At 49.7% G+C, this 12,908-nt stretch overlaps 7 protein-coding genes across 11 annotated transcripts; 4 read left to right on the top strand and 3 right to left on the bottom strand.

Moving 5' to 3' along the window:
* Positions 1–74: 74 nt before the first annotated feature.
* On the top strand, positions 75–3,559 carry PPTG_03260 (hypothetical protein). 4 transcript variants are annotated; one of them, XM_008895937.1, is made up of 4 exons: positions 75–634; positions 696–1,445; positions 1,503–1,625; positions 1,714–3,559. In XM_008895937.1, exons 1-3 carry the CDS (start codon positions 162–164, stop codon positions 1,597–1,599), a joined length of 1,320 nt encoding a protein of 439 aa, XP_008894185.1. In that variant the 5' UTR covers positions 75–161; the 3' UTR covers positions 1,600–1,625; positions 1,714–3,559. The 4 variants fall into 4 exon arrangements, with proteins under 4 accessions (XP_008894185.1, XP_008894184.1, XP_008894187.1 ...); XM_008895936.1 differs by having other exon boundaries at positions 1,503–3,559; XM_008895939.1 differs by having other exon boundaries at positions 696–1,625.
* Positions 1,601–3,493, bottom strand: PPTG_03259 (hypothetical protein). The gene has a single exon (XM_008895935.1). The coding sequence runs from the start codon at positions 3,456–3,458 to the stop codon at positions 1,701–1,703; it is 1,758 nt and encodes a 585-aa protein (XP_008894183.1). The 5' UTR covers positions 3,459–3,493; the 3' UTR covers positions 1,601–1,700.
* Positions 3,560–4,231: 672 nt separating the features above from the next.
* PPTG_03258 (hypothetical protein) lies at positions 4,232–6,624 on the top strand. The gene has a single exon (XM_008895934.1). The coding sequence runs from the start codon at positions 4,255–4,257 to the stop codon at positions 6,331–6,333; it is 2,079 nt and encodes a 692-aa protein (XP_008894182.1). The 5' UTR covers positions 4,232–4,254; the 3' UTR covers positions 6,334–6,624.
* Positions 6,608–7,917, bottom strand: PPTG_03257. Of its 2 annotated transcripts, XM_008895933.1 has the most exons (2): positions 7,782–7,917; positions 6,608–7,715 (listed from the first exon to the last, which is right to left on the bottom strand). In XM_008895933.1, exons 1-2 carry the CDS (start codon positions 7,866–7,868, stop codon positions 6,639–6,641), a joined length of 1,164 nt encoding a protein of 387 aa, XP_008894181.1. In that variant the 5' UTR covers positions 7,869–7,917; the 3' UTR covers positions 6,608–6,638. The 2 variants fall into 2 exon arrangements, with proteins under 2 accessions (XP_008894181.1, XP_008894180.1); XM_008895932.1 differs by having other exon boundaries at positions 6,608–7,917.
* A 26-nt stretch (positions 7,918–7,943) lies between these two features.
* PPTG_03256 (hypothetical protein) lies at positions 7,944–8,661 on the bottom strand. The gene is made up of 2 exons (XM_008895931.1): positions 8,400–8,661; positions 7,944–8,328 (listed from the first exon to the last, which is right to left on the bottom strand). Exons 1-2 carry the CDS (start codon positions 8,583–8,585, stop codon positions 8,260–8,262), a joined length of 255 nt encoding a protein of 84 aa, XP_008894179.1. The 5' UTR covers positions 8,586–8,661; the 3' UTR covers positions 7,944–8,259.
* Positions 8,662–8,804: 143 nt separating this feature from the next.
* Positions 8,805–10,315, top strand: PPTG_03255 (hypothetical protein). The gene is made up of 2 exons (XM_008895930.1): positions 8,805–9,549; positions 9,604–10,315. The coding sequence occupies exons 1-2, from the start codon at positions 8,974–8,976 to the stop codon at positions 10,216–10,218; spliced, it is 1,191 nt and encodes a 396-aa protein (XP_008894178.1). The 5' UTR covers positions 8,805–8,973; the 3' UTR covers positions 10,219–10,315.
* Positions 10,316–11,086: 771 nt separating this feature from the next.
* PPTG_03254 (hypothetical protein) lies at positions 11,087–12,666 on the top strand (the record flags this gene model as incomplete). Its single annotated transcript, XM_008895929.1, has 3 exons — positions 11,087–11,248; positions 11,620–12,056; positions 12,624–12,666. 3 exons carry the CDS (start codon positions 11,087–11,089, stop codon positions 12,664–12,666), a joined length of 642 nt encoding a protein of 213 aa, XP_008894177.1.
* Positions 12,667–12,908: the final 242 nt, after the last annotated feature.

Genomic DNA, 12,908 nt, shown 5'->3' with positions numbered 1-12,908 from the left:
CATCCTATATCGTGATTGGACGACCGGTGCTGTGGGGTCCACATGAATTTGCATGGAACTCCACAAGCGCATTGCCGAAAATCCTCTGATCGTTTCGCTTGGCTCATAACCGGAAAAGCTCACACGGCCATATCGAGTTCCCCGTTTAACACCAGTCGACCATGTTGCCGTCCGCTCTTCGCTCTGCCAAGTCGTTGCAGCGCGTGGCCTGCAACTCGCGGGCCTTCGCTGCCGCAGCCAAACCCTTCAACGCCGACTCGTACGAGCAGAAATACCTTGCCAAGACGTACAATTCCAATGGCGTTCGTGGCGAGCCTGGCCTCGTGTTCACACACGGTAAAGGCAGCAAACTGTACGACGAGCAGGGCCGCGAGTTCCTGGACTTTTACGCCGGCATCGCCGTCTCCGGTCTTGGCCACGGCGACGAGGACTGGTACAATAGTCTCGTGGAAAATGGCAAAAAGGTGACGCACGTGAGCAACTTGTTCCACTCCAAGGCTCCCCTGGAGCTGGCCAAGAACCTGGTAGACAACTCGCGCTTCGACAAGGTTTTCTTCGCCAATTCGGGCACTGAAGCCAACGAGGGCGCGTACAAGTTCGCTCGTCTGTACGCCAACCGCGTCTCCCAGGGAACGTACGTGAAAAAGTTGCAATTCTTTCCACTGAAAAAACTATTGACCATAATTTTTTTACAGGCCTTTGGAAGGTAAGAAATTCGAGTTCATCTCGTTCAAGCACGGATTCCACGGCCGTACGGCTGCAGCGCTTACACTGACCCACAAGCCTAAGATCCGTGAAGCTTTCATGCCTCTGGTGCCTGGCGTCCACTACGCCGAATTCAACGACATTGAAAGCGTCAAGAAGCTCATTTCGGACAAAACCGCGGGTGTTTTCATTGAACCCATGCAAGGTGAGGGTGGTCTGTACCCCGCCGACCCGGAATTTATGCGCGAACTGCGTGCTCTGTGCGATAAGCACGACGCTTTGCTCATTACGGACGAAGTGCAGTGTGGTCTGGGCCGTACGGGCAAGTTGTTCGCACACGAACTGTACGACGTGACACCCGACATCATGACGCTGGCTAAGCCGCTGGCTGGCGGTCTGCCTATTGGCGCTGTGCTCATGTCCAATAAGGTGGCGTCGGGTATCACCCCTGGCCAGCACGGTACGACGTTCGGTGGCAATCCGTTGGTGTGTGCTGTGGCCAACACAGTGCTGACCAAGATCATGGACGAGGATTTCTTGGAGAACGTGCAAAAGCGTGGCAAATACCTGGCTGACGGACTGGAAAAGTTGCAGCAGAAGTTCCCGGATCAGGTCGTGGATATCCGTAAACCGATCGGCAAGGGCGGACTGTTCGTTGCTATTGAATGCAACAAGCCCGTGGGTCCACTTATCGAGTACGCGCTGTCCAAGCAGGTGCTCATTATCTCCGCCGGTGAAAAGTAAGTTTTTTTTATTTTTTTTATTGCAATGTCTAATATTTTTTTATTTTTTTGTAGCACGATTCGTCTGTGTCCGCCACTTGTTGTGGACGAGAAGGACATCGATAAACTTCTCGAAGTCTTTGAGAAGGCGTTCGAGGAGGACGTCCTGTAAAGTGCCACAGCCTCAGTATAAACCAGGTCGAATCGTCTTGACTTTAAAAAAAATTGATCACGATCAATTGGTAGCAGTCTAACTGTTTCTATTATCTCGGTTTACCGTCCCCAGAGTTCCAATAGTGTGCGTTGAGCTCGCTTGGGTTGGACTGAGGATTTCGCTTTGCGTCGAAGTTTAATTCGCTTTGGTTGGGAATGGGAATCTTGAGTTTGTTGCGGTTGTTGTGCAGTGGGGATCTCATGGACAGGATGCAGACGAGGCTCCGAGTTGCGTCTTGTGACTTGAGGAGAAGCGCGTTGCTTGTCTGGCAAGGTTACTCTCTGGCGTCTTGGAGATAAAGGACGACTCGGTCGCTTGCTACTTCGTACGCGGTACGCATATCCGTCTGGTTGATCAGTAAATTCGTTCCAGTTTGTCCATTCCGTTCTCCCGTCTGAGGAATCGTCTGACGCTAGCTGTAGTTCAAATTGTGCAGTTTTATCACTAGTTTCTTGTCCACAAACCTGCCAGCAGCGGACTGTGCCATCATCCGAACAGGATGCAAGTTGCGTGAAGTCCTGGGAACTCCAAGCGACTCCGTTTACCTCGTTTGTATGGCCTTTCAATGCAAAACATGGCATGCGTTGCTGAACACCCAGAGTAGAGTATGAAGACGATAGAGTCGCGTCGTGCGAAGCACTTAAGCGTGCGTCCCAGACGTACACTACGCCGTCTGCGGATGAGCCGGCGATGAAGTTTCCTTCGGGACTGAAAGCAGCTTTGCAGTAGAATGAACTCGCTTGATGTCCTGCACAGCGGAGACCTGTTCGAGCTTGCTGTTGTCCGAAATCAACCACAGCAATGGAGTCATTCAGTACGTTAACAAGAAGGTGAGACGTACTTCCAGTCCCTCGTTGGCAAAGAGCTAACGATGAAATACCACGACGTGCTCCCTCACGACTTGAGCACGAGATCTCACGAATCGGTGTCGGTACTTTAGCTGTCGCTTTCTTCTTCCCATTGTTCAGACGGCGGAGGTCCCAGAACTTTACGACTGCATCCACAGCACCGGCTGTGATGATCTCGTTTCCTGTTGAACTAAACTCCACGCACGTGACACTGCGTGGCGAAGGTGACGTCGACGAGGCAGCTGTTGTTCGGCGTCTCCTTTTCTGGATGGGCGACGTGAAGCTTACGTTAGGTGAAGAGGTTCTTGATGGCGAAGGCTCTGCATGTACATTATCTAGCGAAGATATAGGCTTCCCAGCCGCGCGAGTATCCCAGAGTAACACTCTCCCATCGCGTCCACCTGAAGCAAACACGTGAGCATTATCTGGCGCTTGACGCACACACTTGACACTCATATCGTGTCCTCTAAGCGTTGATACAGGAGAGGCAGAGCGCACTCCTGCAGTCTGTACGTCCCAGATTCTAATCTCCAAGTCTCCTGCTGCTGTTAATACCTGCGTGTCGTCTTGCGTCCAAATTACGTCGAATACGGCGTTGTGATGCGCCAACCAGCGGCTTTTCCGGCGTCCTGCGGCCACATCTACGATCCCTACGGCCCCCTCTTCGTCCACAGCCACAAGGAATTTCTTAGTATGAGCGTAGTCGACTTGGAAGATAGGCCCCGAGGGCAAATAGCCTGTGGTTTGGCCATTAATAGGAGCTTCAGGCCCGTCTCCGAGTGCCAGGACACGTTGCGCAGGGCTGTGTAGTGACGCCAATAGCGCCCGTTGGACCGAGCTGTGTTGTAGAGAGATGGACGAGACGTTGGCACTAATGGGAGGCGCATCGTTGAGGCGCTTGGTAGGGCGATGTCGTCCCCCCAAGGCGCCGAGTTGCAGCCTCGCTAGCTGCTGCGCGAGGTTCGCCATTTGTAGCCTTATCCAGTCATGAAAATGACTTGGTGTTTGTATCCTGCCTAATGAGATGAAGTTTAATGTGCTGAAATGATAGCATGTTTTGATGTGCCACACATAACGTTGAAGTTGTTGTGTTGGACCCTTTTTATCGTCCAATTGTCTTGCTCGCAAGATACTTTCTTGCTTCAAAGTCCACTGCGTCCACCCCAGCAGTTCCTCTTTCTGACCAGAGGCAGAGGCGAGTCACTCTCTACGCTCGAGCTGCATGTATTTAAGGCCCAGAACGCTGCCCAGTGCGTGCGGAATGACCAGTTGTAGGAATCAAATAGACCGCTTGTCCGTACTGGCTCAAGGCGAATCCAGACTAACGTTAGATGAGTCGCTTCTTTCCTAAGCTACTTTTTTAGAACCTTATCCTCAAAGATCGCGGGCTCTCTCTCGCACCAAGTATATCATACAACATGCAGTCGACTGCGTGTGCTAGTATATGTCAGTCGTCTCTGCCCGTCCATCTCACTGGCCCTGCGAAATTGACACAAATCCGCGAAACGTGTGGTTCATTGCATCTACTTTCGCCCCTTGTAGCCACGGAGTGGCTCTGTCTGGGCTGGCTACTGCTCTACAGTTACCATACCAACGTCAACATTAGTCGAAGCCCATGATCTTTGAAAAAAAGGAAAGTGAGAGTATTTTCATTGGTCAAAAAGAAAATATGACGCGATCGATTGGCTGAAAACCCAACGTTCCAAAAATGTGGAAGTTTTTTCCCAGAAGATTTCTTCGGTCTTGAAAGGATGCATAACGCAGAATGCTCGGCGAGAGAGACCGCAGCGCTTCCAGCAGCAATTCCACCCCTACAGGCCCTGCCAGTTCCCAGTGTGTCAGCGACATGGGTCCTCCGGCCTCTGCGCCACTCTTCGGTAGCCCACAGCGAACGTCGCAGCCCCAGCAGCTCTCAACTCTCGACGCTGGATCTTTTCCACTTTTTGCTTCGAAATCGGAACTCAGTGACAGTTTAGACACTGCAAACGAAATGGACGAAATGTCCACGCGTCAAGCCTCCCTCGTGGGGCCTCAGGAGGAGCCCGAACAAGAGCAGGAGCTCGCTTTAAGCGCGGAACAGAAGTCGACAACAACTGAAGCGAAAAGGCCCGAAGTGCACGTGATCAAGCGCCGCAACGTGGGTGTCCCGAAGTTCCTGCGCTTCCTCTATCAGATCTTGGAGGTAGAAGACCCGAATATCATCACGTGGTCGCACGAGGGCACCGCGTTCCAGATTATCCAACCGGAAGAGCTCGCCAGCCAGATTTTACCCAGATATTTCAAACACAACAAGGTGTCGAGTTTCCAGAGACAACTTAACTACTTTGGCTTCAAGAAATGGACCAAAACACAGACAAACATCTGCACCTTCAGCCACCCGTTCTTCTTACGAGCGGATAAGGACAGAATGAAGCTCATTAAACGTAAGGAGCGAGCGAACCCTGCTCTTATGTCCGCTATGGCCGCGACGATCAAGTCGAATCCCATTGAACTCATGAACCAACTGCACGCGCAAGAACAAGCACGCTTCGCAGCCCATGATCTAGTCCACGCACGCAGTCAGTTACCCACTCAACAAGCCTTGAAACGTCAAAAATCCAACACTTTATCGGGTGGAGCAGTGACGCTCCTGAACTCCGCAGCCGCCGGCCGACGCCACTCTACAGGAATGCTCCCTGGCTCAGAGGCGTTCGGTATGGCAGCGGCGGCAGCAGCAGCAGCTGCAGCCGCCGCTGAGGCTGTGGGGTCCATTCCAGGTCGTAAACGTGCTGGAACCCCCGCAGAGCAAGAATTTGAGCTGGAAATGGAGGCTCGTAACGATGCTATGACCAATTCCTCGTCAGCGCAACAGCAGTTCATGTATCTGCAGAAAATCGCCGAAGCCAAGCAATTATCTCAACGTTATCCATACCAACCAGCACGTGGGAAGCGACAGAGTCTCCCTCATGTGATGCAGCCTGTTTTCGGCGATACGTTTGGCATGGGAGCGACCATGAACATGCCCGGAAGTGGCGGCGTTGGTCCTCGAAACACTATCAATCTCGGGAGACGTCGAAGTGACCAACTTTTGACGGATTTTTCGGGTGGAAAATCCGTTTCGATCAGTCAGATTGAAGATTTTATTACGTCTTCTGGTAGTTCGTCCCCTCCTCAGCCAGTTTTTGCCTCGAGCATGAAGAGTGATGCGTCGGTGGTACTCCCTGTTACGTCGAACTCATTTAACCAAGACACGTACCAGTTACAGCAACAAAGACAAATGCCTCGGCAGATGAATCGACATCAAAATATCTATGGAGGAACTGAATACGGATCGCCGAGCATCAAGACTGAAGCCAGCAGTGGATGGCCGACTTCTATCAACGTAACTTCATCCTCTGTAGGCCGCACTCCGTATCAGCCGATGATGTCGCTCAAGTTTGGCGACTCGAATGCAGCACAGAACATGTCAACGTTCCAGAGTGGCGTTGCATCGATGGATTTTTCCCAAGCCAATGAGCGGAAACTGCAGCAACGACCTCCGATGACTCAATATCAACGTCAACAAGAGCGGGTAGTGTATCACCAGCGACAAGATCAAGATCGACAGGAGTCAACGCCACAGCCACGAGATTACATCGATGTGCTGCTGGAAAGTGCAGGGCTGGATGAGAATTTACCTCCGCAAACATCGACGACACTTCCTTCTGAGTCGTGGAATGAGCCGAACTATCCAAACTCGCAAAATGGATCAAGTAACTCTGGTTCGACGGGTCCGTACTCATTTATGCCGCCTCAACAAGGCCAGCAACACTTACAGTTGCCTCCAATGGGAGGGTTACCTCACAATCCCAACCAACGTTTTTAAGTGCCAATTCTCCCGTTTCCAAGGCCCCAAGCGCAAGAAAACAAGTATTTGAGGCAAGGCCTGGACTGGATATGTGGCCTTCATTTGTGTACGTTCCAAGCTGACGTAGAGTTGCAAGCGTCTTCATCGCCAAGAACCCCAAGACAAAACCCGTATGTCAAGACTCGTGGATCTACAGCGTCGATAGTGTTAGAATTTCTCCATTGTAAGTGTAGTTACCTTTGACAAAAGACGTAGGGGACAGTAATAAGTGACAATATCAACCAACAAGAGGTTTCTGGAAAAAAAAGATGTTATCTTGTTGCTTAGTTAAGCGAAATCTTGGCCTCCGTCAAAGCATCGACAGCCCATTGAGGATAATTGCGATCCGGGAATTGTTGCAACATGAAATTTTGCACAAATTGCTCAAATTTCTCGTCGATAATGGACTGTCGGAGTCGACGCATGAGGTTCAGCATGTACGTGACATTGTGGTACGTGATGAGGTGTGCTCCAATGCTGCCTGTCGTCTCCTCCGCGTCGCCGAACGTCTCCTCCTTCTTCAGCAGCACACGCAGATACGCTCGTGTGTATTTCTTGCACACGAAACACTCGCACGTGTCGTCGATCGGGCGGTCATCATGTTCACATTTGGCACTTTTGAGTTTAAGCAGTCCGGAAGGCACAATGGCCGTGCCAAATCGTGCAGTGCGAGTTGGATACACGCAGTCGAACATATCAACGCCCAATGCCGAGCATACCACGAGATCCAATGGATATCCAACACCCATGAGATATCGTGGTTTATTCTCTGGCAATTGGGCGGTACATTTAGCCACAACTTTCCAGAATGCCTCCTTGGACTCCCCTCCTGCCAATCCACCGATGGCGTATCCAGGCAAGTCTCGCTGAATGAGTTCGCTTAGACACTGGTCTCGGAGTCCTCCTTCGCTCACATCGAGTCCTCCTTGCACGATGCCAAAGAGATTTTGCTTGTCCGGATGAGCGTGTGCTTGGATACAGCGATCCAGCCAACGCACTGTACGTCCACAAGCTTCTTTGAAGCGTTCATCGTCGTCTGCCAAACTTGATACTACGTCGTCCAGTGCCATGATAATGTCAGCACCAATGCGGTTCTGGTGAGCGATGGACGCTTCGGGTGTCAAGATCATGGTGGAGCCGTCCACGAAGCTCTCGAACTGCACGCCGTGCTCCGATACTTCGCACAGTCTCGATAGACTGACCATCTGGAAACCTCCAGAGTCGGTCAACAAGTTGCGCGGCCACTGCATGAATTCGTGCAATTTGCCAGGCAATTGAGCCAGCACTTCGGTCCCGGGACGAAGAGCCAAGTGGTACGTGTTGGCCAGGAAAATCTGACAATCCACGGGCTTCTCCTGCATCTGGGGCGTCGTCAGCCCCTTGATCGCGCCCTGAGTGCCCACGGGCATGAACACAGGCGTGCGTACCTCTCCATGAGGCAGCGTGAGCGTCGCAGCTCGAGCGCGATGGTACCGTCCTAACACCTCGAAGGACAGAGCGCTCGGCATTTTCATCTCTTGGTTGACAAAATAGCGAAAATGTGTTAGAAACACGAGGAAGGTTATTGGCGTTGGGCAGACCTTTAGAAATTGGCAAAACAAGATGGCAAAATGCTGGCAATGCTTTTTTTTTTAGTTTGATATTTGCAGGTTAATGATGAACTTGGCGCTTATTTTGAAGGCTGAGAGAGGCAAACTTGCCACAGACGGCAACATGTTCATTGTGCGTGAAAATATTGCTGTCATCGCACGTCGATTCTGAGCATGGAGAGGATGTAACTGCGCAAGAGCTAAATGCTACATTCTGCCATTAACCAGAGCCGATAGTGCAAGTCTCGAGCCTTGAAACATGAGCAAGTAGGGGAGGGAGAATAGAGAAGACACAGCATCACGTGGCCAAGCACATTTACTCCTCCTTGAAGTACTGCACGCCCTGGAACGTGCCCTCCTCGCGCTGCTCGTCCCAGCGCTCCACCTGTCGTTAATTTGCAATTAAAAAAAAATTAAACACTATTGTTGAAATGGTGACGGCAGCAAAGAACGTACCCAGGAGCTGGGGCAGATCGAGGCGGCGTTCTGGAAGTACTTCTTGCAGGTGTCCTCGTCACCGTCGTTGTTCTTGAGGCAGAGCACGAACTCGTTGTAGCGCGTCCAGCAGTGCTGCGCCTGGTTTTGGTTGGGGAAACGCGGGTCCAGCGGCGTGGTCTTGAGCTTCGATTCTCCGGCAGGCATGATGGTCGATCGGGTGAGGGATTTCTAGCACTGAACGGGCGGCAGTGAACGGGGGGCTCTGGTGGCGAGACCACCGGGCATCATGTTTTTGTGACGATTCAGAGTTTCGGCCAATTAGAACGCGATATTTGCGTTTTGTCCTCTATGCAATTATAGCCAATCGGAAAACGTGAAAATGTATTGTCGTGGGGTTACTTCACTACAGCTACTTCACAATCAGCTTTGTTGTGTCATTTTCTAAAAAATGATTTTCTGGCTTCACTTCCACGCAATCTGATTGGCTCTCGCGATATAAAGTCGGAACAGTCTGAGTTTTCGCGACCTTCCCGATAAATAGGACTGCGTTATAACCTTGATCGTTCCTCTCCTGCTGCCTCTACCCCGCACGATGAGCGCCGTGGATGATGTCGCGGAGCGCATCCGCCGCCTTGAAGAGACCCGCGCTGCCAAGACCGCGCAGTTGCGTCAATTACAGCGCGAGTTGCGCTTCAACCCCGTAACAGGCGTGGACGAACGTCTGGACAATGGATTGAGCATCGCTCGCCTCGATGTGAAGGTGCAATCTGGACGCAATATGCTCTTTAAAGCAGGTTTCCTCTCGGGTCAGCGCACATACGCTCGCGTGACAGTGGAAGTCGTGGCGGCAGTCAACAGCAACGAAGACGAACAGTTAGAGAGCACTACAGTTATGGAGCAGAAAATGACTACCAAGAGACCAGTAAGCTACACGCCGAAATGGAGCGAAGCACTTGTGTTTGAAGGACTCCCAGCGGCAATAGGGACAGTGAGAGTTGACGTGATGCAGGAGGAGAGGATCGGAGCGGATGACGTGGTGTGGACATTGATTTTGCCACTAGCGAGACTACAGGACCAGCGACCCATGCAAAGGTGGCATGGGCTCAAGAAACACGACAAAGATCTGATCAGCGAGATTTTGTTTAGCTGCAGATTCCAGCGCTCGCCAGTACGGTTGTTTTATATATATTTTTATTTTTTACTGATGATTTTTATTTTACAGATATCTGCGTTGGAGTTGGAGTTGGAGTTACTACAGAATCAAGCGAACGAACTGCATTTGTTCATTGGACAGCATCAGAATCTGGTAGAGGTGCCGAGAAATTCGATCACGTCAGAGCCAAAGCCATTGCAGGGCAAGGAGGTTGTTCCTGAAAATACACCGGAACGGACCGCGTCGACCAGATTCTCAGCCGTGGCTTCGTTCCCTCCTAATATGAGGAAACGAGAGAGTGTGGAGAACATGTCGATGAATGTCGACATGGAAGCTCCACGAGTTAAGAGACAGCGTGTAGTGGATACAGACAAGCAGGTGAACTCGCTGTCCGATAGGATTGCCAATTGGCTGCTCCCGCCAGCTCCGTCAAGCGCTTCAACGCCTGCTGATAAACATGAGACTCCGCCAAGTGCAGGAAATAGCACTGGTACGTTATTTTTTCCGTTTAAACAACGACAGGCAGCCCCTCCTCAAAGACGTCAAAGACGAACTGGTCGACCACTTTCTGCAACTTCACAGAAGTCGCCGTCAGCACTTCAAGCGATCGAGAATTGGCTGTTTACTGACAAAGACGGCAAGCCTCGAGAACTTCCATTTGGACGCCAGGCGCCGTCTTATTAATTCTAGCATTGTACCTAGAGCAATTTCGCCTACTTGAAGGTGGACTTGTTACTCCTGTAATCTATTTTCAACGCTTTCACAAAGCTAAATCCATTCATTGTTACTTATGTACCGTAGATTCTGTTGCAATTATGACGACAATTGAGTTCTAATTGGTATTAATACTCTTCTGAAATTGCCGGCTGCATAATAAACTGTACCGTCCATTCAGATTCAGTATGCATGGGCGTGAATACCATATCTACAGGTATCTCCTCGCTGAACAACCGAGTTAGTTTCGACAATGTTATGCAGGTTTTTTTTTCTGGCAGATGCGGAAAGTCTTCCATAGTTTTATTCCCGAAACAACTGACAATATATGTATTTATTTTTTTGAAAATTTTTTGCCAGCGCTCTGCTGGATATCCCTGAATAATCTAGCGATTCATGGCCACCTTTCGTGGATGTACACGATAAATAATAACAATATTAAATGTCAACATGTTCACGATTAAAAAAAAATCACATAATCATGTTGTCATGCATACTGTGCATTTTTGTACATGTACGGTACTGACCATTCACCAACTTGCACTCCAGCAGATATGCACCTCAGCTTCCTGATAGCCGTGGCTATCGTCTCCTTTATCGCTTTTGTTGGCGCTTCAGGACCCAACGAATTCCTCTCAAGTTCTTCTAACGACACTGATCTTCAAGAAGCTGCTACGACCAACTCCAAGTTCTTACGAACTAGCCACACTTCTGCTGCTACCGGCGAGAGGGCTGGGAGTGGTGCTCATATAGAGAGCGGGGCTAATGTTAGATTCTTACAAACTGGCCATTCTAGTCACGAACATGGCGAGGAGGGAGCGGGAGGCTTTTCGTGCCCATGACGGAGAAACTCAAGGCGGTGATCATGCGTTGGGATGCGAAACCAAAGACCATTAAGAGGTGGCTTCAGAAGGAGAAAAACCCTGTTTGGGCGTTTCACCGCATGGACCTTGAGAATGCCGGTGACGATTTATTCGAGAAGAAGCAATTCAAAAAGTGGGTCGATTAACTCAAAAAGCTTCCCGGAAATGAAAGCGTTAACCCATAACCCAATCATGACACTGGCTGGCAAGTACGAAGATGATGCCCTCTACAGACTGATTCAACAAGCCAAAAGAAATCCCGAAACAACGAGCCTCGCCACGCACCTTCAAGGTGAGCTAACGCAGTACTGGATTACTATGAAAAAAGATCCTGGCGAGATTTACCGTAAATTCCAACTTGAGATACAAAGAAAGATATTTTCAACAAACCTGAGTTCGCTGCTTGGGTCAACTACGCAGACCAGCTGAATGTAACGCATCCCGGTCTACCTGTGTCTAAAGCCTCGACATTGACAAAGTTTTTTTTACTGACGATGATCTTCTCAAGTTTACTCTGGCCGTGAAAAAAATGGATGGAACCAGAAATGTCGCGAACAGTGTGGAAGACGATGTGCTACGGTTCTGGGTGAAAAGTGGAAAAACACCGGACAAAACCCTGGTAGATCTCCGACTTGATAAGATGACCTCGATGGATAACCCGATGTGGAACACATGGGCCAAGTACACGGTTATTTATATTGAGAGTTACCCCAACAAGGCAATCGACCAGGTCGCCACATTAACGCAGAGATTTGGCGATGAACAAGTGGCGACTTTTATTGTGGCATTGAAAACAGAAGGTAGGATGGAGGAGTTGGCGACGAAACTGCAAGCTGCACAATTTAACATTTGGCTGGACCATCGCGAATCTGTTCAAAACATCTTCGTAAAGTTGAGGCTCTCACGAACAGATTTACATGCATACCACAATCCGCTCTTCGACACGTTGGTCTCCTACATGGCCGCTGTCGTCTCAAACAATCCAAAAATATATCGATGCTGTTCAATGCATTGAAACGGGACTACACAAATTAACCTGGGATGCTACTCCAAATCCTCGATGCAGCCATGAAGTTCCCCAGCATGAGAACGACAGCGACTGACTTGCAGAAAGAGACACTCCTTCGCTTCACTGAAAGTTGGAAACCCCCTGGAGTTGCATTTAAGCTGCTAGAGCTTGACTATGTTCTCACCAACCCTGTGTTCAAGTGGTGGATAAATTATGCGGAAACATTCGACAGGATTAATCCGAATCACAAAGAATCCTGGGTAAAAACGGTATTCTTTGATAAGTATAAAAAGGATGGCACCAGAAATCTGATCGAAGCAGAATCCCGATACAAAGGAGATCGCGGAAATACTGTAATGGAGAACGCGTGGAAAAACTTACCTAAGAAAAAAGTTCGATTCGTGGAGTCTCGATAGAGCAAATAAACATCCTCAAAGTTTATCAGATGGAGGAAGCCGACCGGTGATCGCATATTGACCGAAATCTATTCCGGAGACTTCCAGGATGCGCTGCTCAGCACAAGGAGAAGGCCAGAAAAACCGCTGATCTTGTATCTGATTTAATAACTAAAGATCGATGATGAAATAATACAACGATTTATCAGAGTAAGGTCTTGTACTACTTGAAAAGAGAATTGCTTACGGTTCAACTCAAATATATGTGTAAGTAAGAGGATGGAAATCCTCTTGGAACATTCGCGTTCTCAAGTGGCACAAGAGGGCGGGGAATCACATGAATAATAACGAGAATGAGAAGACGGCGGTGAGCGGAGGTGAAGTTGAAGACCG

Source organism: Phytophthora parasitica, assembly GCF_000247585.1.
Source record: "Phytophthora parasitica INRA-310 unplaced genomic scaffold supercont2.4, whole genome shotgun sequence".
In the NCBI taxonomy this organism is placed as follows: Eukaryota; Oomycota; class Peronosporomycetes; order Peronosporales; family Peronosporaceae; genus Phytophthora; species Phytophthora nicotianae.
The sequence above is the reverse complement of the archived record's forward strand: the minus strand, read 5'-3'. Positions and strand labels throughout refer to the sequence as shown.